The following is a 23,676-nucleotide window of genomic DNA, read 5'->3' as shown; positions in this document are numbered from 1 at the left end:
TCTGTGCCTATTCCCTTCATGCGTTCAAACACTGTGTGGGTAACAGAGGAACAGAGATGAATAAGGCTTCCTTATTATTCTCAAGGAATGTGTGGTTTTGAAGCACAGTCAGACATACATGCAAATTATAGCTTCCTCTGTTAAAACAATCTTGCAAGGCACGCTTGGCGTTCAAAAGGATCACAGAGTGGTTATCAAAGCATTTAGCAAAAGCCTAGCTAAAAGAGGTGTGTTTAGAATGTCCACCCAAGGGACATACTTTTCAAATCTTCTAATCTCTCACTTTAGATCTGTTTATACCACAAGAAAACAATTTACTTGGTGCTCTTAAACATGTCCCCTTAAAAAATAACCACCATTAAGTGGCTTTTCATGTTTTTGGCTTTTACTGAACATAAGAAACAGCCATACAAGTCATCTTGAAGGCTAATTACGTTATTCAGTTTCCCAATGAAGTCACGAGAGTCCACCTTTAGAATGGAGTGAGAGACAAAATGATGGTCTGTGTCCTCTGGTGAACTGATTCCTGTCAGATAATAACATCTATTCAGCTCGACTACAGCTTCATTTTCCCTTGGCATCCAAGAAGCTCGGAACTAAGTTTTAAATTCAGTTATGATCATTTAAAGCCAAGATAATTGTGTCCTTTTCCTTTAGCACTAAGATTTGTTTTGAAGTTTTGTTTGTTTGAGGTTGTTTATTTTGGTTTTACAGGACAGAGTTTCTATGTGTGTAGCCCTGGCTGTCCTGAACTCCTTCAGTAGACCAGACTGGCCTCGAACTCACAGAGATCCTCCTGCTTCTGCCTCTTGAGTGCTGGAATTAAAGGTGTGCGCCACCACCACCTGGTTAGCTCTTGTGCTTTATTTCTAGATTTTGGTTTAAACTACCTTTACATCAATATAGACAATAAATATGCTAAAATAAACTTAACAGGACAGGGGCTAGACACATACATAGCTCATGGGTATGCCTGGAGAGGCCCAATGGGTTGAATAGGGCAACAAAAAACCCAGCAATTTGCTATGCTGGGCCATATTCGAATTGTTTATTATATTTTACAAAAATAAATGTGAAAATACGTGACCAATATTATGATCCTTAAAGAGTGTGTAGAAACAGAACAGGACTCGGAGAAAAACAACCAAAAAAGGACTTAAAAAAAAAAAAAGACTGGAGGTAGTCTGCCTCTTCTCTAACCCAAGTGTGAAGTACGTACACAGCCATCTTGGCTATTAGAAACGAGTATCTCAAGTTTGGACTGTCTGGGAAAGTCGATTATAAAGCTATGTTGAAGCCAGACTACAGGAGCCACGACCATTAATATATTAATAAGGCTTTGGACGGGGGCAGGGGGTCAGATCGCTGTTGATGAGTTGAAAGCACTGGAATTACTCCCCCAGAAAAATAATAACCACACAGGGTTATAAAAGCAGAACCTCCCTGTGTTCTATTCATTTTGCAGAATATCAAAAGCATTTTCCAGCCAAGAGTGCGGCAGAGAATCTAGATGGACCCGAGGAAGAGCTTGCCGGCGTTGCCAAGTCAGATGAGAAAGCCAGCTGCCAAATCAGCTATCAGGGGAAGTTCCTAGCATTCTGGTAGCACTTGCTTAGACGGTTTAAGCCAGCGAGTTCTCTGGTAGTTTTCTTTTCTTTTCCTTTTTCATCCTTTTTGAGTAACACATCCAGCTGATTAATGGACGTGTCATCTAGCTCCAAAATACATTCACTCATAACACACCTCTTCCAATTTTGCCCATGATAGCACAGGGCTCATGGATTAAATAAAGCCTATCCTCAGATAACCCGGCTATGTTTGTGAAGATTTCTTGGGATTCGGCGAAAAGCCCTTGATAACCCTTTAGAATCACCTCTTTTATCAGGGACAAGACTGCCCAAAAGCAGGTCACGAAGCCACGGGGAACCCCGGGTCTCCCTAGGTCTCTCCCATCCCCCGCCCCGACCCCCGAACCCTGCCGCGCAGGTGCGAAAGACCTCCGAGGCCACCCCAGCCCAGCTCGGGAAGGGGGGCCCTGGGAGGGGCGGAGGCGGGGGCCTTCCCAGTGTTGCTAGGCGACCACGCTCTACGCCCAGACCGGCCCACTTCCTCCGCGGGGGGCGCCGCGGGCAGAGCCTAGGCCTGCGGACCTCCTGGAGAGGCCCTCTTCCGGCTTACTCCCCCCCTCCGCCGGGCGGTGGCGCACGCCCGTGACGTCACAGGAGGCGGGGCCAGTGCGGCTGCCGGGTGCCGGAGGCGCCATTGGAGCCGGCTTGGCTTGGGACCCGTAGCTCAGGAGTTGGGTCTAGGCCGCCGTTGTTGCCGCGTCTGCGTCTGGTCCTTGGCCCCTCTGCGGGATGGCGTGCGGGGCGACATTGAAGCGGCCTATGGAGTTCGAGGCGGCGCTGCTGAGCCCCGGTTCCCCGAAGCGGCGACGCTGTGCCCCTCTGCCCGGCCCCACTCCGGGCCTCCGGCCCCCGGACGCCGAGCCACCGCCGCTTCAGACGCAGATGCCCCCGACGAGTCTCCAGCAGCCTGCCCTGCCCGGCAGCGAGCGTCGCCTTCCAACTCCGGGTAACCTGCACTGCTGCTGCGGACTTGGCAGGAAGCCAGGCCAGGGCGTGGGGGGGTAGAGAGGGGGCGGGGGTCGCGGGCGCCGGCCGAGATCACCTCTGCACCTCACATCGGCCTTGGGAGAAAAAGGAACTGGGGTGCTGCTGGGCTCGGTTGCTTCCGGGGACAAGAGACATCCGGGAAGGGCAATGGCTCCGCTGTGTCGGTTTTCGGGGTTTCCTAGGGCTGGAAAGCCTGGAGGGTTGGGCACCAAGATGAGGTGGGGATACCCCCCAGGTCGCCTAAGGCGTTTGGTGTCCCTGAATTCCCTTCTGCCTCCGCTGTATGAAACCTCCCCGCAGATTCAGTGGGCCATGGAAAATTGGATTCTGCTCACGAACCCTGCCTTGAGTGGGGCGGGAGACCAATTAGAGAGGAGGGGGCGTGAGTGTGTGCGGCGCCGCACGGGGCTGGAGCTTGTAGGGAGACTTGATTTCTAGAAGTCTTTAGAGACCAGGAGCCACCCAGCAGCCATGGAATAGGATTTCAGCCTGTGTCTTCGAGGGACTGGCCATGTTTTATTGTATGGCTATTGTCTTGTCTCCTGTATGGCTGGGAGTGGGTAAGCTGGTGGGCTAGTGTTTGAGAATCCTTCAGGATACAGAGATTCTGAACCAGAAATACAGATGTCTAATACGGTGACTTGACTTCATTTTGGCCAAGGCAAAAAGGAAGGACTCATGTGACAGTCCAGATACCTATCGTATTGCAGCAGGAGGAGGGAAAGTGCCTCAGCATTCATATTAAGCAATTTCAAAGGGTTCCCAGAAATGAGCCCTCAAAGGGGGATTTGGTCCAATCGTTTCTTTGTATTGTTAATTATTCTAAGCGTTAGCAAAACCTGTAATCCTTTTAAATCATTTTTCTCACCTTTTCAGTAGCTAGAGCCTTTAGTGTTCATTTTCTCCCCCTGCACGTCCACTCGAAGGTGTTTGCTGCCACCAGCAGACCTCTCCAGCTTTGTCTCTGCGCGTGCTCCCTTCTGAATCCTAGAATCTTTTAGCCGGCGTCCCTGCCCTTTCCCCTAGAGCCACTTTGCTGTATCTTTACCCTTGAGTTTGTTAATCTCAATAGTCACTTCCTTTGCTGATTTGTGACAGTGTCTCACTGTTTAGCTTGGCCTAGAATCCACATTGCAGCCCAGGCCTGTCTTGAGCTCAGCAGTCCTCCTGCCTCAGCCTCACAAGTGCTGGACTCACAGACTTGAAACTCATCATGGCTGATCCCAAAAATCATTTCTAAATAGAGTCTCCCCTCCATTACCTAGTCTGACCCATGATGGAATCTTTTCAATTTAAATGTCCTGATGACTCAATGTTATATATAACCTTACAGAATGACTGAACACTGGAAGTAGTTTTTTGTTTGTTTTTTATGAAGGGCCCCCAAAGCAGTGAAAGGCAGGGCGAGACAGAAAGATTGCTTGAGCCTAGAAATCCCACACCAGCCAGAGCAGTGTAGGAAGACCCCAGTTCAAAAAGGCAGAGGCATGGAAGTCTGTTTACATAAAAGTTTTTGTTTTTATGTGCATTGGTGTTTTACTTGCGCTTATGTCTGTGTGAGGGTGTCAGGTCCCCTAGAACTGAAGTTACAGGCAGGTATGAGCTGCCGCGTGGGTGCTGGGAATTGAAGCTGAGTCCTCTAAAGAGCAGCCAGTGCTCTTAACCACTGAGCCATCTCTCCAGCCCCAGAAGTTTTATTTTTTCAATACTTAATTTTCTATACAATTGTGTTGTGGTTCAGATGACCTTAGCTGTTAATAACATTGTTAAATGTATTCAGAAAATTGAATATGACAGAGTTTGCCTGGAGGTGGTGGTGCACACATTGAATCCTGGTACTTGGAAGGCAGAGGAAGGTGGACTCTCTGTGAGTTCAAGTCTACAGAGTTCCAGGACAGCCAGGGCTGTTACAAAGAGGACCCCCCCCCCCCGAAAAATATGGCAGACTTCTAGAATGAGGCCTCTTTTTGTTGTTGGAGGTGGTGGGTTTGGAACCCAGAGTTTCAGTCATGTTCTGGGGAAAATAAATGCCCAGAATTCTGTTAATGCTTTTTTAAGTTTTTTTATTTACTTATTTATTGTTTTTGGTTTTTTGTTTTGTTGAGACAGGGTTTCTCTGTGGCTTTGGAGCCTGTCCTGGAACTAACTCTTGTAGACCAGGCTGGCCTCGAACTCACATAGATCCGCCTGCCTCTGCCTCCCAAGTGCTGGGATTAAAGGCAAGCGCCACCACCACCCGGAAAGTTTTTAATTTATTAAACATACCCCACCCTCATATTTCTTACTGCTTATTGGATTTTGGTTCTGTCAGTCATGAAATATGAAGCATTAATACATTATTTAATGTTTTTAAAAATGTATTTAACTTTATTTTATGTGCATTGGTCTGACGGTATCAGATCCCTGGAACTGGAGTTATGGATAGTTGTGAGCTGCCACGAGGGTGCTGGGAATTGAACTCAGGTCCCCTAGAAGAACAGCCAGTGCATTTCATTTAACCACTGAACCATCTCTCCAGCCTCCTGTTTAATGCTTTTTATCTTAAGTAAAAAATGCCTTCTGGACTCAAAGATAAATAGGAGAGATGCTGTCAATTGCTCTACAAATAGAATAAGATTTGGCTCTCCATACTGTAATCTCAGCACATAATGTAATCTCAGAAGCAAAAACAGGATTACTACAAACTCAGGGCCAACCTGGTCTATATGAGTTCCAAGCTACCCAGGTCTTATCCAGACCCTGCCACAGAACTCCAGAAAACGGTGATATCATCTAAGGGGGAAATGAATGTAACAATCTGATTTTTGCATTTTCCTCACTCTTTTGGGGAGTTTGGGGGAAGGGAGACATGTAGCTTAGGCTGGTCTTGAAATTCAGTAGATAACTATGAATGGCTGAACTCAGCCTTCTGAGCTCTAGGTTTCAGGCATGTCTTGATTTTGAATCAATCTGGCTTTATTGGACTAGCACCCCGCTTGTTAATGTTGTGTAGCCAGGGATGAGTTTGAACTTCTATTCTTCCTGCCTCCACCTTCTCTATACTGAGAGGGATTACAGACTCCTGCTACCATGCCTACCTTGGGACTGAGTTTTTTTTGTGGGATGGGGGGTTAAGACAAAGTTTCTTTAGGCAACCTGGTTGGCCAGGTGCTGGGATTCAAGGTCTGCTCCCCCATGCTCACACAGGGAGGGCTGAGTCTTGCAGAGCAATTTAGTTGTGGCTTGTAGTAGTCTAGAAACATTGTAGAATTTTGGGGAGGAATTTAGCCTGATAAATAACCGGGAAGCTAAAAGCTAGCTAATAGAATGGAGGATTAAAAGCATAACTGTGACAAAGAAATTTGCATTTTTAAAGTAAATGCTGTTTCCTGTTTTAGGAGGTCTTCAGAAGAAAGTCACAGCGTGTTCTTGCGTAGATTGTAGTTGGCATCCTGGCCTGGGTAGCGGATCCTAGCCTTGAAGTTGTGTTTGCACTGTGCACCCTGCTGTGCACCAGAGCCCTCTGCCCTGTGCTTGTCCTTTCTTGTTTCATAGCAGTTGCGCACATCCTTGCACTGAATAAATCTGGCAGGTATGCACTTGAGGAGCAGGACTTTTTTAAAAAGCCTCTCTGTATTCAAGAATCTAGAGGCTGGATTTCATGCTTTTGTTAAAGAAAAACATTGCTATGTTTGTTCTAGCATTTCAGCAGAGTTAGTTTACCTAGATGTGCAACTCCTGGACCATACCTTCATCAGCACCATTAATTCATTCTGTGGTTTTGGTTCTCATTACTTGTTCAGATAGGCATTTTCTGTTTACATTGAACAACTAGAATAAAGATTTGAAATGGCTTCCTAAAATTGCCATGGCAAAGTGGTATTATGAGTTTAAGACTATAATTTCTGGTCTTTAGACTGGTCTGGAATTTGTTACATAGGCCAGAATGGCCTCAGACTTTGAAGTGATCCTCCTGCCTCCATCCCCCTCCTCTCTGTACTGGAATCACAAGCTTTGGTCACCGTGGATGCAGTCTCTGCTTTTGTTATGGGGCTTTATAGTATCTGAAGAAGGAATTTAGTATTATGCCACTATATATAAAAACTTGAAACCCACATCGTTCTGGACTCTTGTCTCCAAGAATATAGTTTTATGGTTGCTAATTGATGTTTCCTGCATATTGGCAGATTCAGTTTGTGATGACTAACTCAAAATAATCATTTGAGTCCTAGCAAACATTGTCTATTATATCACCTTTCTTTATTTTTCCAGTGCTGGAAATTGAACATAGATTGTATGTGAAACCAGTGCTCTACCACTGAGCTGTATCCTCAGCCCTCAGTTTACTTTTTAAGATAGTCTTGCTGAGGTGCTTGGACTGGTGAAGCCTTGATCTTGGGGGTCCTCTTTCCTTGGCCCCCAGAGAAGCTGGGATTACAGGTTGGCATCACCAGGCCCAGCTCAGAAATAAATGTTTTGGGGTCATGACTGGCTTGAGAACATGTGTTTGTTTCGAGACAGGGTCTCACTCAGCCCAAGCTGACCTTGACCTAACAGTGCTCCTCTGGTTGCTATTTCCCAATCACTGAGATGACAGGCATGGGCTACCAACGCAGCTTGTGTTTTGAGATGGTGTCTCCTGTAGCTCAGACTGTTCTCAAGCTCTTTGTGTAATGGAGGATGACTTTGAATTCTTGATTCTCCTGCCTACCTCCTTTCAAGTGCTGGGGTTACTTACAGGCATGGGCTTGCCACCACACCCAGCTCAAGCTTTTTTTTTTTTTAAGAATTAGTTTTATTTTTAATTCTGTGTGGGTTTTTGTCGTTGTGTGGTTGTTTTTTTTTTTGTTTGTTTTTGAGACAAGGTTTCTCTGTGTAACCCTATTTGTTCTGGAATTCACTCTTGTAGAGTAGGATGACCTTGAATTTACAGAGATCCTCCCAAGTGCTGGGATTACGGGTGTGCACCACCAGCACTGCCTGGCCTTTAGAAACACTTTTTTTTTTAAAGATTAATTTATTTATTATGTATACAACATTCCTTCCATGTATGCCCGCACGCCACGCCAGAAGAGGGCACCAGATCTCATTACAGATGGCTGTGAGCCACCATGTGGTTGTTGGGAATTGAACTCAGGACCTCTGGAAGAGCAGTCAGTGTTCTTAACCACTGAGCCATCTCTCCAGTCCCTAGAAACACTTTTAATGAGCCATGAAAATCCCAAACAGTAGCCCTGAGCTTCTCCCCTGTCTTCTTTTGTCCAGACTGTTGCATTTAATGGTTTTTGCTGTGTACCACCATCTTCTCATGCGACAAAAACTTGTTAAGAAGCCTTTCATGATTAGAGATTTACCCTTAATACTGTGTTTTGTGGAAATGTAAAACTTAACTGAACTAAGACAGGGAGATTGCTTTAAATTTAAGACTAAGGTGGACTACAGTTTGAAAGCAGATAACGATGACACACCTTTAATCCCAGTGCTTGGAAAATTGAGAAGGAGAACAGCAGGAAGAGTCACACAGCCCTCTCAGCTCCAGCGGGATCAAGACCAGCCTAGGCTCTAAAACAAAACAAATTAAAAATAACAACATGGCTTATTTTACTTTAAATTGTAGCAGCGAATGCAGCAAAATTCAGGTCTGACTTGCTTGTTTAACATGGGAAAAAAAATTAAGGAAATTGATTGGAAGGCTTAACCAAAATAGCTGTTATTTTAGGAATTAAATTTTTTTGAAGTTTGTTTATCTTTATTTTATGTATATGAGTGTTTTCCTGCGTGTTTGAGCCACTTGCATGCCTGGTGCTGTGGAGGCCAGAAGAGTACTTAGATTCCCTGGAACTGGAGTTAAAGACTGTTATGAGCCCCATATGGGTGCTGGGAATCAAATCCAGGTCCTCCAGAGGAACAGTCAGGGCTCTTAACTGCTGAGCCATCTCTCCAGCCCTTATTCTAGGCATTTAAAATGTTTTAAAATTTGCTCCAAAGCTACACAGAAAAACCCGGTCTTGAAAAAAGTTTTAAAATGTATTATGTTGTCTGCTTGACACATGTGTGGTGGTCAGAGAACAACTGTAGAGCTGGTTGTCTCCTTACAGTTTGTCAGGAACTGAACTCGGGGCGCCAGACTTGCACAGCAGACACCTTTATGCACTGAGCCATCTTACCAGCTCCATATATAGTCAGAATAAGAACACTGAGTCTTGAGCTCTAGGACTGGCATGTGTGAACATTTACCTGTTAATAACATGGAGATGAGGAAATATTTAGTCAGAATATATTCTTTGGGCTGGGATGTACTCATTGGTAGAGTGCAGGGCTAATGTGGAAAATACTCGGTTTGAACCCCAGCATCTTCTCGAAGAAAATAATAAGACCTTTCTTGCCTATCTTCTCAAAGTTTTTAGGGATGGGAAGTTTGAAGAAATGACCACAAATGAATGTTCAAGTTTTTTTTTCTTTTATAGAACAAATTTTTCAGAACATAAAACAAGAATACAGCCGTTATCAGAGGTGGAGACATTTAGAGGTTGTTCTCAGTCAGAGTGAAGCCTGTACTTCAGAAAGCCAGCCTCCCTCCTCAGCACTCACCGCACCAAGTTCTCCAGGTAAGCATATTTGGTGTTGAGAATCTGGTTCAGAATTTGTGAGCTTGGGCTGGAGAGATGGCTCAGAGGTTAAGAGCATTGCCTGCTCTTCCAAAGGTCCTGAGTTCAATTCCCGGCAACCACATGGTGGCTCACAACCATCTGTAATGGGGTCTGGTGCCCTCTTCTGGCCTGCAGGCATACACACAGACAAAATATTGTATACATAATAAATAAATAAACATTTTTAAAAAAAGAATTTGTGAGCTTAGTTTTGTGATGCACATCTATGACCCTGGCATTTAAGAAGCTAAGACCAGGATGGTGCGTTTGAAACCAGCTTGTGGTCTAAAACAGCACTCTGTCTCAAAACAGTTTCCCCTCTTAGCAGCAGTGTGTCCTTTAGCCACCTGTGCTGTGTGACTTTCTCAGTACTGTGACAACCTGACAAATTAGGCAGGAAGGTTATGGTTTCAGATGGTATTGTTCTTCGTGGCAGCAGAGACATGGGGAAGTGACTTGATTCATGCAGTGAGCTTTTGGCTTCCTCTTCATATGGTACAGACCAGGAAATGGCAGTGACATGGAACCAGATGCAGAAACATAAACTTCAAAGGCCTGTCCTAGTGACCTATTTGCACCTGCTGGGCCTCATCTTTTAAGACACCACAACCTTCAAAATAATGCAACAAGCTGGGGAACAAGCCCTTAAAACATGGAGTTATGGGGGATGTTCTAGATTCAAACCATAAGATGGAGCTAAGTTATTTCTTATTTAAACTTACTAATTAAGTCTTTTTTCTTAAATGTTTGCTTTGAGGTTTTGTTTTTGGTTTGGGCAAGTTTGTTTGTTTTGGTGATTTGTTTTTATTTTATGTGCACTGGTATTTTCCCTGCAGGTATCTATGTGTCTGTGGAGGTGTCATGTTCCCTAAAACGGGAGTTACAGACAGCTGTGAACTGCCATATGGGTGCTAGGGATTGAATCTGGGTCCTCTCTTAACCACTGAGCCATCTTTCCAGCCCCTGGGCAAGTTGTTTTTAAGATAGGGCATTACCGTGTAGCCCTGGCTGGCCTGGAACTCCCAGGGATCCTCTTTGTCTCCTGGGTGCTGGGATTAAAGTTGTGTGCCACCATGCCTTGTCCCTCATTTTGTTGTTGAGCCAATGTCTCTGTATGTAGCCCTGGCTAGGCTGGAACTCAGTATAAAGACCAAGCTGTCCTCCAATTTTTGGAGGTCTTCTTGCTTGCTGTCTACACCCTTGAGCTATCACACCCAGCAAAGCTAAAAATCCAGTGCTTGTATGCATTAATCTTATTTTAGGCACATTAGTAGAAGCCATATGTGGCATTATATTGGGCAAGCAACTGTGGGAAATTTGTTTTAGAAAGTTCTGTTGGACAGTCCTGTTTAGTAACCTTGACATGTGGTTTGTGAGGGCAGTGCTCTAAAATCTCAGGATTTGACATTGTCTCTGTCACTTAGTGAACTAGACTTGCCTGTTCTGTCCCTGTAAATGGTGAACAGGCTAGTGTTGCAAACCTCCATTCCCAAAACAGTTGAAAGTTTGTTTTCCTCTCTTCTCTCTCTCTCTCTTTCAGGGTGGGATTTCAATACAGTTTCTCTGTGTAGCCCTGGCTATCCTTGAACTCAATCAGTAGATTAGGTTGTCCTCAAACTCAAAGAATCTGCCTGCCTCTGCCTCCCAAGTGCTGGGATTAAAGGAGTGCGCCACCACCGCCAGGCCAGAAATACAATGTTAACGTAGTAGAAAACAATGTAAGTAGAGAAATGGTGAGTGGCTAGATGTTTCAGTCATGTTTCATTTGTAGATTGAAAAAATACTTTGTTTAGTTTAAGAGGAAAAAGCCACAAAAGATTTGTTTCAAGGTGGTAAGTAGCTTAAATACTGACAAGAAAGAAGAAACAGATTCTAGACTGACATCTGAGGCCTGGGCTAGAGTTTGGTCTTTATATTGATTTATAAGGTTGTTGTTTTACCCTCAGCAGGCAGAAGTCCTGTGGAATCTGTTGCTCCAGAATCAAACTTTTGCTGTCTTCTTTTGGCCTCACTTCAAAAGTAGAAGAAGCTTGCTATAATCTTATCCCTTCCATTTTTGCTGAGTGTTTTGAGTGAGCTTATTTGATAAAACATGTTTACATCTGAAATCTTAGCCCCCAAGAATCTGAAAATTACAGTTTTGATTTCCACAGCCTCTGCTGGTAAAGCAACAAAACAGAAAAAGAGGCCCATAGGTAAGAGATTCATTATTAGGTAGCAGAGAATGATCTTGACCCCAATTTCTTATCCTGATGCCTCCAAGTGCTGGGTTTATAGGAGTCTGATTAGTCACAAAAGGAGCATGAGTTAATAAAGGTGTAATCACTGGTCCAGTGCTTGCCTCGCATGCTGATGAAGCCCTGAATGGGATCCCCAGCACCAAATAAAACTGTAGCCCCAGTATTCGGAGAGGCCGAGGAAGAAGGATCAGAAGTTAAAGGTTATTTGGGGATACTAACAATTTGAAGGCCAGCCTGGACTTCTTGAGACCATTTCCAAAAAGGGAGTCGTAGGAGGTTAATGTCAGTACTTGTTTTATATTGTGAGCAGGTCCTCTGGTCCTAAGCCCCAAACTCCCTGTAGCTTACAGAATTACTAAAATCCTAAAATTACAGATTACAGAATCCTAAAAGTAAAAGATGCCCTGGCCCTGCCCTGCTACAGAATCATTATCAGAAAGTGTATTTTTGGTGTCTGTTTTACAGACTTTTCTAATCTGATGTCCACGGGAGTGAGGCACATGTACCCCCAGGGTAGCTGTGAATGAAGTCTAATACAAAATCATGAACTTTAGACATTTTGAGTGACGGAGTCTAGTGTTGAACACCTTTAATTTCAGCACTCAGAGGCAGAGACAGGTAGATCTCCATGAGTTACAGGCCAGCCTGATTGACATAGCAAGTTCCAGGCCAGCCAGGACTATATTTAAAAAAAAAAAAAAACCTTGAAAACATTTTTTTATCTTTCCGTATATCTTGATTATACAGTTAGTTAGTTCTCAGGCATGAATTTTGTAGATGACAATGTTGTATGTCCCAGTATGTGAGAAGGTTGGATACCTCTGAGCGATTTCCGATGACCTTATGTTCTAAATGTATTTTTCCTAATCAAGACTGGAGGCAGAGGTAGGTGGATCTCTGTGAGTTTGAGGCCAACCTGATCTATAGGAGTTAGTGCCAGGACAGGCTTCAAAGCCTGTCTTGAAAGAAACCCTGTCTTGAAAAACAAAACAAAAAAAAACAAACAAACAAAAAAAGACTGGAGGCTTCAGCTTTAAGCTTTTGGTTCTGGTCCTTTATGGGCTATGAACCCAGATTATTGGGACTCAGCTAACACATGGCACATGTCTGTTCCCCTGCTGCTCAGTTTACCCTTAGTTTTGCTTCTAGAGCACAGACCAGGGAAATAGCTCCGTCTATACAGGGCATGGCCAAGGGCCTGAGTTGGAGTCCTCAGAATGCACATTTAAAAAACCTAATGTAACAGTGCACATTTGTGATCTTAGCACTTAGAGGTGGAGATGGGCAAGATCCCTAGGGCTCCCTGACCAGCCAGGCTAGCCTAGTTTTTGTGTATTTTGAGTATTTCTCTGAAGGTCATTAATTCTGAACCATAGAACAGAAATATGTTGTGTAAAGAAGATTTGTCTTTTTAGGGGGATAGGGAATACTTGAGGTTCAAGCCTTGAATTAGGCAAGTGCCCTACACCAATCTTTGATTTTTGAGGGTCTTTCCCATTTGTGTCTCAAACTCCATACTTTTTGCCTGTAGAGTAGCTGAGTTTATAGGCATTTGCCACTGCACCTGGCTTATGTTTATGTTTTTGCCAGGTTCTTCCTGGATGAAGAAGGACCAGCCCACCTTTACCTTTCGACAAGTGGGGATAATATGTGAGCGCCTCCTAAAAGACTATGAAGATAAAGTCCGGGAGGAGTATGAGCAGATCCTCAGCACCAAACTCGCAGGTAGGTTGAGGCATGGGCTGCTGCTGTTGATGTAACTCAGAAAAGAAGGCTTCGTGCAAGAGAGCTTCTGGAGTTGTGAGCACTGCAGCTGCTCTTCGGGGTCACAGGTGCTACTTACACATCATATGAGAACTCACTTACATTTCTAAAAGCAGATAAGCCGAACTATATGTAAGAATTTTCTGGAACTATAGGCATTGAGTAGGCCACCAGCTGGCAAATAGGTGGTTGACTTATGGTGCTGATTTCCTAACAGGTGTCAGCAATTTTTCAGTGCAGTGTCACCAGCATGTTCAAAATTTCTGCACTAGAGTCACTTTGTTGTTGCAGAAGTTAAGCGTTCTTTGGGAGGTATGGGAGAAAAAAGCAACTATAGGTCAGCTGAGGCTGGAAAAAAGGTGGTTATTAGTAATAACAAGTAGAGCCTTGTGTGATCAAGCATCGTAATGGGGCTGGTGTGGCTCAGCAGTTAGAGTGCTTCCTGTTCTCCCAGAGGACCTGAGTTCAGTTCCCAGCACCCATGTTGGGTGGCTCGAGACCACCTATAACTCCAGCTCTGGCTGATCCAACACTGTCTAGACTCCAAGGGCACTAGCACTCAAATGCACATACCAACACATAATACATACAAAAAAATATTAAAGAGCTGGGCGGTGGTGGTGCACGCCTTTAATCCCAGCACTTGGGAAGCAGAGAGAGGCAGGCAGATCTCTGTGAGTTCGAGGCCAGCCTGGTCTACAAGAACTAGTTCCAGGGCTGGAGAGATGGCTCGGAGGTTAAGAGCATTGCCTGCTCTTCCAAAGGTCCTGAGTTCAATTCCTAGCAACCACATGGTGGCTCACAACCATCTGTAATAGGGTCTGGTGCCCTCTTCTGGCCTGCAGGCATACACACAGACAGAATATTGTATACGTAAAAAATAAATGAATATTTAAAAAAAAAAAAGAACTAGTTCCAGGACAGGCTCCAAAGCAACACAGAGAAACCCTGTCTGGGGGGGGGCGGGGAGTTAATAATAAAAAATCTGTCGTGAGGCAGAAGCAGGCAGATCTGTCCGAGTTCAAGGCCAGCCTGGTCTTAGAGTGTGTTCCAGGACAGCTAGGGCTATTACAGAGAGAAACCCTTCCTTGAAAAACCAAAATGAATAAACAGAACTAAATCTGGAACTTACCATGTGGACCAGGCTAGCTTCAAATCAAGAGCTCCCTCAAGGAATGGGCTTCCAAGGCTGTGCCACCGTTCTCAGCTTATTTTTTTCCTTTATTTTCTTAGTTGGGGATCCACCTCGCCCGTTTGTGTTTAGACAAGCCCTCTGTTGCTGACCACACTGTAATCCCACTCATTCATGTTTTCATTTTGTGATAAAGAAAGGACTTGAGGGCTTCAAATTTACATATCTTTGTTCTTAGAGATCATGGGTAGTAGGTGAGAAAAGAGAATGTTTGAGAGTGCACACACGGAAAACAGATTCCAGCCTGCTTCGTAAATTGCCTAAGGGCTTAGGGATGGGTTTCTAGGATAAGTATATACTCTTTACTATATCTTCACAGAACAGTATGAATCTTTTGTGAAGTTCACACATGATCAGATCATGCGGCGATATGGGACAAGGCCAACAAGCTGTAAGTTTACCAAGTTTTTCTTTAAAATTTCCAAGTTCTAAGATTTTGCTTGGGAGTATTTTGTGTCCTGAGAGCAGAAGGCCCTGGGTTGTTGCTCTTGCAGAGGACCCAGACTCAGTATCCACATGGCGGCTCACAAACACCTTTAACTTCAACTCCAGATCTGATGCCTCCTCCTGATCTCTGAGGGCACCTGGCACACACATGGTGCACAAGCATATATACAGGCAAAATAAAATACTCATGCATAAAATAAATATATCTGAAAAATAAACAGTTTGAAAGACCTTCTAAAGTCAAGTGACTAAGAATACTTTGGTGTCCAGAACAATATCAAACCACTAAATCCTAATTTTACATAATCCTCACAGTATCCTATGAGGTGGGTCTTTTACTATTGACCCCACTGTGTTGTACTTAGAGATGTGCGATAATTGACTCACGGTCAGCACAGTTGCCGCCTGTGGCCATCTGTCTCTAGCACCAGTCTCTCTGTTACATCTTTTCTCCAAAAAGGTGGCTCCGGTTAGTTTATGGAAGTTGATTATCCGGGGTGTGGTCAAGATTTCTTAATTCTAAATATTTGAAATACTTGACAGATTTCTTAAATTCTGCCTTTTAAGTGGTAGCTCAAGCACTGTTTGATCGTTTACTGCTAGTGTGTGTTTTAAAAGCATGATGACTGCATCTTCATTGTTCTTTCCGTTTGTCTTTTAACCCTCAATTGCAGATGTATCCTGAAGCCTTCTTGCCTGTCTGGGTAGCAGGTGTGACCTCAGGAGATGGCTGCTGTACACTTTTTGCAACTGGTTTGATATCACATTTCAGCTCCAACTTTGCATCCTGAGAACACTTAAATGTTTCTGCAGGTCCATTTTATACAACTTGAAAGACCTTAAAACTTTCTGGTTGCCACAGCATATCTTTCTTTTCTGCTCATCCACTACACAGCTGTGCCCTACTGTGATAGGTTTTCCAAACAAAAGTACCTGGAGCAGCAGTTTAGCAAAGAATGCCTTCAGTGGCATGCAACACGTGGAGTTTTCCCAAGCACAGCTCTGTGAGAAGTGTGTGAGAGTGTGTGTGTGCGTCTGTGTGTTTTAAGTTATTATTTGTATTGTGCAAAACTTTTTTTGATCTTGGGGATTCTGGCTGTGAATTTGATGCACGACAATTATGGTTAGAAACATTTTTTTGGTCTACAGAAGATCATTAATGTTTGGTGACCATATAAGTTGTAACAGTGGATTGTTTTATGTGTAGGTATTATCGTTAAATACAGGGACTGTTTCCAGGCACAGAATTTGAATCATAAGTTAGGATGGACATTAGACATGATTATGATGCTGTAGGGAAGGTCTGCAGTCCTAAATCTGCAAATTCATGGTGAGAAATTAGAACAAACTGGAGACGGGCCATCAACACATGGACTCTGCCTAGCTGTGCTGGAAAACTACTTTGACTCCAAGCCTTAAAATACCCTGTGGAGTCTGAGCTCACCTCATTCATACAGTCAAGGAGCTCCCTGCTCCCTGGACACTGAACTTCTACAGGGAAAAGTTCTCCCCTGGAGCGGAACATCAGGGTGTGCTCGGAGCCTAACACGGGGAATGCAGGGCTGGGCCAGGCCTCGCAGCACTGCTACTTGGGAGGAGCCGCTTCACCTTCTCATCGGTTTCAACAAAGAATCTGGATCTTTTGTCCAGATTCCCCCAAACTCCCCTAAGGTGTCCGTGTTCAACTGTTAGAACTTGGTTTTGGCAACCCCCTGCCTAAAGTCACTTTTTGGCTGTTCTTTGCCTTGGTCCCGAGGCTGTGAGCAGAAAGCAGCCTCTGTGTTGAGGAGGTGGGAGTTAAGTATACATTTACTTTTACTGTGACTTGTTCAGGACCACATTATACAAAATGCCTTGTTTCCTTTACTGTTGTTTTGGAAAGGAAAGTTTTATTAAAATTGTTGTAGTTTAAATATAGAATAGTTTTATTAATTACGGCTTTATTTTGGAAAACTCTTGAGTTTTAATTCAAATGTTTGCCAATACCTTCCATAGTAAGGTGATATTCAGAGACAGTTGTTGAGATCTGATAGCTTACGGACATTTCTGGGGTATTCACATTTGAAGATTCCTTATTAATGAATGTCTTTGACTGAAATCTAACCAAAAACTGCAACATTATTCTTTGTACATTTTCATTATATAGTGTTAACAAGCTTAGTTGCAAACAAATAAAATCCTTAAGCTATTTGTTTACCTTGCCTTCTTGGTACTGTGATAATGTGTACTCAGATAATTCTAAGGCTGCTATAACCATTTCCATAGTTCAGTAATCTGTTGAGATTTACAGAAGCCTAGAGCCCACCTTTGCTCTTTTAATAATTAAAGAATGATTGACTCACATAAAGGACAGCTTGTTTCATCTCTTCTTTCTTTAGGGCAGTTACTTGTTCCTTGAAGAGGAGGCGTAGTAATGTTTTTGATGGCGTGGCTAAAGGCCTGTGAGGGGCCAAGTCCCAGAGGCTGCTCACCCAAGGCCCATTAGACACCAATGTGCTCCCTTACTAAGCGTCAGCCAGCTACTTTGATGAGTAACAGTCATGCCACCCTCTCAATTGCTTAGCAGGGCCTGCAGGATGCTCTTAGCTTACCCATTGGGACCACTGAGTATGATACCACTATGGTTGGCCTTAAGGGCACTAAGGCTACACACAGGAGACCTGGAAGCCTGTGGGTCTTTGAAGTTCAAGGTCATCCTTGGCTATGTCGCATTAAAGGCCAGTTGATGAGACCCTGTATGTATATGTGTGTGTGTGTGTGCAAGCATGTGTGTGTGTGTTAAAAAAATAACTTCTAGGGATAGAATTTAAGGGTATTTCCCGGGTAGGGAAATTCCATTGTCTTACGGAAATCCTAACTTAATAAAACCTACAAAAACTACAAGGATGCATTGGAATGTGTAATTTCAGAAAAAACCTGTCCCGGGAGCGACTTAAGTTACTCAACTAGGTGTGGTGACTCACACTGATAAGTTTTGCCTTTTTGACAGTACTGGGGTTGGACCTAGTGCTTCACAAATGCTGGGCAAGATGACTACCACTGGGCTATTTCTTTGTCGCTATAATAATGACCCTGTGTGCCTCAGAGGAGGAAGAGTGCCAGGTGATCCAAGAGTCAGGGTTAGAGTGGGCTGGGGATGCAGCTTAGTTGGTACTGTGTGTTCAGCATGCACAAAAGCCTGTGTTTGGTCTCTAGTAGGACTTGAAAGCACACATGTGGCCCATGTCTGTATCGCAGCACTTAGGATGTGGAACTAAGAAGAGAAGGTCAAGGCCCATAGCACATAAGAAGTTGGAAGCTTGTGCTCTGTGAGAGCCTTTCTGACAGTGGCATGTACTGTCCTAGCAGAGGACCCAGGTCTGGTAACTCACAATCACATGTAACTACAGTTCCAGGGGATCTGATGCCTCTGACCTCGGGCACCCATACGACATGCACATTCCCCTACACATAGACATAATTAGAAATGACAGCCTCCGGGATTATTTTTAATGAAATGGTTTACATACACTGGGCAAGGTTGCTCACACCAAGATACCAATATTTGAGAAGTACAGAGGTCAAGATGGTAGTTCAAGGCCAGTCAAGAGTTATTTAAAGCTCTCAAAAAGGAGCCTGTCAGTAGTAGCACACACCTCTACTCCCAGCACTTGGTAGGCTGAGGTAGGGGAATCCAAGTTAGAGGCCAGCCTGGTCTACAGGATGAGTTCCAGGATAGCCAGAGCTACACACAGACACCTTGTCTGAAAAAAAAAAAACAAAAAGAAAATGAGCTGGAAAGATAGCTCAGGGGTTAAGAGCACTGCCTTAGAGAATAAAGGAAAGCAGCCAACATCCTCATGCCCCAATGTGTGTGCACACCTGAATGTGTGTATTCTCACACGCAAGATTTAAAACGTCAGTGAGATGGTAATGCTAGGAACTGGATGGCTAACCTAGATTGTAAGGGCTTCTGAGGTGTGCTGCACACACGGTATTTTATGCTTTTATAGCATCCTGTGATGCATTTGCTTCGTGACTTCCACTACTATGTTGAGCTGTGTATCACTATGGCCCTTTTTCTCTTGTCTCCTGGTGAGGGGCTAGCTGAAGTGCGCATCTATATTCTGCAGTAACCTAGGACTTCCCTCAACTCCCAGCTCAGATGATTCAAGCCTTGTCTCGGCTGTCAGTCTAGTGGACAGAAGGGTAATATGGCTCCCTACTTTGTTAGGTATTGTGTGCCTCTAGGAAAGAGCAGTGTTCGCTAGGGAAGGCCCCTCAGCCCAGGCAGTGGCCTGCAATGGGGTCTGCTCTTAGGATGCTGACGCAGTAACAGCTATTGTGGTTTCTGAAACCAGACTGCAGTGTGTTAACCTATGATGAGAACGAGTGGAAGGTGTAGTAGACTCTGGTTAGCTTTACCATGCCACTTTAGAACCCTCATTTGGTCAGCCAGGAGGCAGCACCTTACATCAAGAGGAAATTTAGATTGAGATGGTATTATATACTCCAGGCTGTCTTCTCCCTGAGGCTGAGGGTGATCTTGAGTTTATCCTCCTTCCTCCACCTCCCAAGTGCTGAGATGACAGGTTTGCATCCCCACAATACCTAGTTGTGTATTGCCTCTAGGGTTGAAATCCAGCACTCTTACCAACCGAGTCACATTCCTAGCTCAAGGGGATTCTTTTTGTTTTTTCCACAGTCTTCCTATATAGTTCTGGCTGTCCTGGAATTCACTATATAGACTAGAATGGCCTTATTCACAGGAAACCACTCTGACTCCCAAGAGCCCAAGGGTGTAGGGTAAAAGAGGCCAAGGAAAACCAACCTGACCCTAGCTTGACCCCCAGGGCCATGGCTTGAAATCTTACGAATCCCTAAGCTTGCCCCAGAATCAGGCTACTAAAACCCATCAATCCCAAGTCATCCTGGAAAGCTCTGTCCTCCACCCCCCATTGTACTCTTCTTCAGTTTCCTGCTGCTCCTCACCCTAGAGGCAGCCACCCTCCTAGATTCTCCCTTCCCAGTAAATCCCTTGAGTGAGGTTTGTTGTGGGACGAGACCGTTTTGCTAGAGCAGAGCCTAGCTAAGACTGGGGAAGCTTTTCCTAGAGTAGTTGTGCTTGCACTAGGGAAACCTTTCCCCAGAGCAGAGCTGTCAGCTGCTACACTTAGGGTGACTGTGGTGTTCCTTGGCTCCCAACTGCCAGGACACCTTTCCATCCAAGCTGCAACGCTTGCAGAAGGGAGTTACATCTGGCATCTTGAGCCTGACATTTTGTTCACTTGGTTTTAGGAATTCATGGTTTGTTCAACTTCCTCCTTCTCCAAATGGAATTCACACAGTCTGTTTTCTGTCCTGCAGCTCAATTACCAGCCTGAGAGTTTCCAGTATCATGGCCTTCTCTTGTGCCAGGCTTCTTTTTTGGGGTGGGGGCGGTTCGAGACAGGGTTTCTCTGTATAGCCTTGGCTGTCCTAGATCTAGCTCTTGTACACCAGGATTGAACTCACAGAGATCCGCCTGCCTCTGCCTCGCGAGTGCTGGGATTAAGGGCATGTGCCACCACTGCCCAGAGTGCCAGGCTTCTTAAGCTAATACTTTGTTTAGATCTGCTTAGTAGTAAAGTTTCCACTATGTGAATGGGCCCAAGATAGAAGTCATGGGAGTGGATGCCCAGGGTACCTTGCCCCACCAGTGAAGCCCACCTGGTCCTCAGGCAGCCACTGAATTTTGTTCAGAGGGATTGGGCTGGGGCCCTAGGCCTGAGTTCCAAGAGTCTGGGAGTCTTGATGCTGCAGAGATGAAGACAGGCATAAAGTTCTTTGCTTCATTATGCAGTCCTAAAGAAGCGTTGAGGAAGTTGTGGAAGGTAGGGACTCAGAATGGAGGACCCAAAAGTTCATGTCTCTGCTTCGGGATATAAGCACAGAATTCCAGAAGCCTGGGCACCATAGCAACAATGGCTCAGACATGGTTCCTGCTTGGTTTGGGAGTTGTGGGTTTTTTTTCCAGCCTTTACATTCAAGGAAAGGCCAATGTTGCCTGTGAGGACCCTGTTGTCCAGTAGTAGGGACCCACCCATTCATACTTAGATCTACAGCAGACATTGATAGGGCTGACAGACAGTGCCCTCGTGAAGGGCTTAAAAATGTCTGAAGAGCCAGGTGTTGGTGGTACACACCTTTAATCCCGGCGGTCGTGGGGCAGAGGCGAGTAGGCTGACCTCTGTGAGTTCAAGGCCAGCCTGGTCTACAGAGCAAGTTCCAGAACAGCCAGGGATGTTACACAGAGAAACCCAGTCTCAAAAAGCCAAAAAGGGAAGAAAAAAAAGAGAAAACTTAGCAAAAGCTTATACCTTAGTTTTCTCAAAATAGTAAAATGGAAGCCGGCCGGTGGTGGCGCACGCCTTTAATCCCAGCACCACTCGGGAGGCAGAGGCAGGCGGATCTCTGAGTTCGAGGCGAGCCTGGTCTACAAGAGCTAGTTCCAGGACAGGAACCAAAGAGCTACGGAGAAACCCTGACTTGAAAAATCCAAAAAAACCCCAGTAAGATGGATAGCTCTGCCCCCACACCCAAGACTGAAATGTAAACAGAATACAGGGCTCCAGTTTATCAGATTTCCCACTGCTACTGTCATTCCTCAAACCGAGGCCAAGGATCGTTTGTGATTGAACACATGCCTATGCAGTCAGTTTTTAATATTGGGCCCCGTTTGGCTCTGCAAACACTGTGATTGTCCTTTCCACTATTGCTGCATAATATTTCCAAGGAGAGATATAATAAAGTCTGTATTCTTTTTTTTTCTTCTTCTTTTTTTTTTCTTTTAACCACTTGGGGTGGGATAAAGTCTGTATTCTTGAAAGACTGGTCATGAAGATGGATTGAAGAACTGGGGACAAGAAGTAGATACTGAAAACTCATGAAAGGACTCTGCCTTTACCTGCCTGAGGGACTGAAAAGATGCTGCCACCAAGAAGTAAGAAACCAAGGGCGAGTCGTGCAGTAGAGGTGCCTGCCTATAATCCCAGGACTTGGGAGGCAGAGGTAGGTGGGACAGCCAGAGTTGTTACACGGGGAAACCCTGTCTTTAAGAAAAAGAAGAAAAGAAAGGAATGGAGGGGGGGGGGGAGAGAGAGAGAGAGAGAGAGAGAGGAAGAAAGAAAAAAAGAAAAAGGTGGCTGGGAGTGTAGCTCAGTGATGGGCATGTGCTTGCATATGATGACCTGGGTTCTAGCCCCAGGTTTGCAAGAGAAAACAAAAAGAGTTGGTCTGAAAGCGTGGTCGTCAGTTCCCTGCTATTCGAACTTGGTAGCATGGTTCACACCAGCTATCCATAATGAGCTAGTGTTTTGCTGGGCACACATTGAGTGCTCAGCAAACGAATTGGATTGAAACTTTTCACGTGGAGCATTTAGCTGATGGAAGAGGGTGGGTAGAGCAAGTTGGAGTAATTGACATTAATATTATGGGGTTTTTTTTGTTTTTGTTTTTTTTTTGAGACAGGGTTTCTCTGTAGCTTTTGGTGCATGCCTGCCCCAGAACTAGCTCTTGTAGACCAGGCTGGCCTCGAACTCACAGAGATCCACCTGCCTCTGCCTCCCGAGTGCTGGGATTAAAGGCATGCGCCACCACCGCCCGGCGACATTAATATTATGGATCTTGGGAATTTTCTGCAGAAACGTTTTTTTGGGGGCGAATGGGATCTGGCTACAGAGCCCAGGCTGGCCTTGAATTGGCCTTGAACTCACAGGCAGCCTTCAGTCTCAGCTTCCTGATTGCTTTTATGCAGATATCCTCTGGTAACATCGAAGAAAATTTTTTCTTTTTCTTTTTCTTCTTTTTTTTTTTTTTTTTTTTTTGGTTTTTCGAGACAGGGTTTCTCTGTGGTTTTGGAGCCTGTCCTGGAACTAGCTCTTGTAGACCAGGCTGGTCTCGAACTCACAGAGATCCGCCTGCCTCTGCCTCCCGAGTGCTGGGATTAAAGGTGTGCGCCACCACCGCCTGGCTTTCTTTTTCTCCTTGTGTCTGTCCACCCGCCCCTCCTCCTGTCCCCCCAGACAGGGTTTTTCTGTATATTCCTGGCTGTCCTGGAACTCTTTGTAAACCAGACTGGTCTCAGACTCAAAGACCCGCCTGCCTTTCCCTCCAGAGAACTGGAATTAAAGGGGTGAGTCAACACCGCCCAGCCAAAGAACTTTTTTTCACCATGTCACAGTCTAAACCAGTTTCTATAGCAGCTCTATAGCTATTTGTAGTCCTGGCGGCCTGGAACTCAAGAGATCCACCTGCTTCCGCCTCTCAAGTGCTGGGGTCTAAAGGCGTGTACCTCGTGCTAGCCGCTATTAACTTTCTTTTAAGATTGACTTTGTTATGTGTATGAGTGTTTTGTCTGTATGCATTCTGTATCAAGTGTATGTTCCTGGTGTCGCCGAAGTCAATAAAACATGTTGGGACTCGGCTTCCACTGCCAGAGCAACAAGCGCTCTTAACCTCTGAGCTCTCTCTCCAGCCGGCAGTCACGTTTACTAATAGGGAAACAGGCACCCTGAGCTTAAGAAACATGGAATGACCACACGTGCTTTGGGGCCACGGCCCACGCGCGGAGCAACTACGTGTCCTTGGAGTGAGAGAAGTAATAATCGTTCCCAAGTGTAACCTCGGACAGTGCTGAGAGCGAGAACACACTACGGCCATAGTCGCCTAAAGAAAGGTCAGTTAATCCGCGGTCAGCATCTGGAGGCGGGGCCGCTGGGTACGCAGGCGCAGATCGGCGTGCTTGGTTTTTGCGGCTCCCGCAGGGGCAC

At 45.0% G+C, this 23,676-nt stretch overlaps 1 protein-coding gene across 2 annotated transcripts; it reads left to right on the top strand.

Moving 5' to 3' along the window:
* The first annotated feature begins 2,231 nt into the window (after positions 1-2,231).
* On the top strand, positions 2,232-17,077 carry Akirin1 (akirin 1). Of its 2 annotated transcripts, XM_075944653.1 has the most exons (5): positions 2,232-2,574; positions 9,062-9,202; positions 13,075-13,209; positions 14,760-14,831; positions 15,562-17,077. In XM_075944653.1, exons 1-5 carry the CDS (start codon positions 2,358-2,360, stop codon positions 15,570-15,572), a joined length of 576 nt encoding a protein of 191 aa, XP_075800768.1. In that variant the 5' UTR covers positions 2,232-2,357; the 3' UTR covers positions 15,573-17,077. The 2 variants fall into 2 exon arrangements, with proteins under 2 accessions (XP_075800768.1, XP_075800769.1); XM_075944654.1 differs by lacking the exon at positions 9,062-9,202.
* Positions 17,078-23,676: the final 6,599 nt, after the last annotated feature.

Source organism: Microtus pennsylvanicus, chromosome 13 (assembly GCF_037038515.1).
Source record: "Microtus pennsylvanicus isolate mMicPen1 chromosome 13, mMicPen1.hap1, whole genome shotgun sequence".
NCBI lineage: Eukaryota > Metazoa > Chordata > Mammalia > Rodentia > Cricetidae > Microtus > Microtus pennsylvanicus.
This window is presented reverse-complemented; position numbering and strand designations above follow the sequence as displayed.

What these genes read in the sequence shown, in the direction of transcription:
- Akirin1 (XM_075944653.1), top strand. Translation starts at nt 2,358, where the DNA reads ATGGCGTGCGGGGCGACATTGAAGCGGCCTATGGAGTTCGAGGCGGCG. An exon ending in GCGTCGCCTTCCAACTCCGG is followed by an intron (nt 2,575 to 9,061) that starts GTAACCTGCACT and finishes TTTCTTTTATAG; the next exon opens with AACAAATTTTTCAGAACATA. An exon ending in CCTCAGCACCAAACTCGCAG is followed by an intron (nt 13,210 to 14,759) that starts GTAGGTTGAGGC and finishes ATATCTTCACAG; the next exon opens with AACAGTATGAATCTTTTGTG.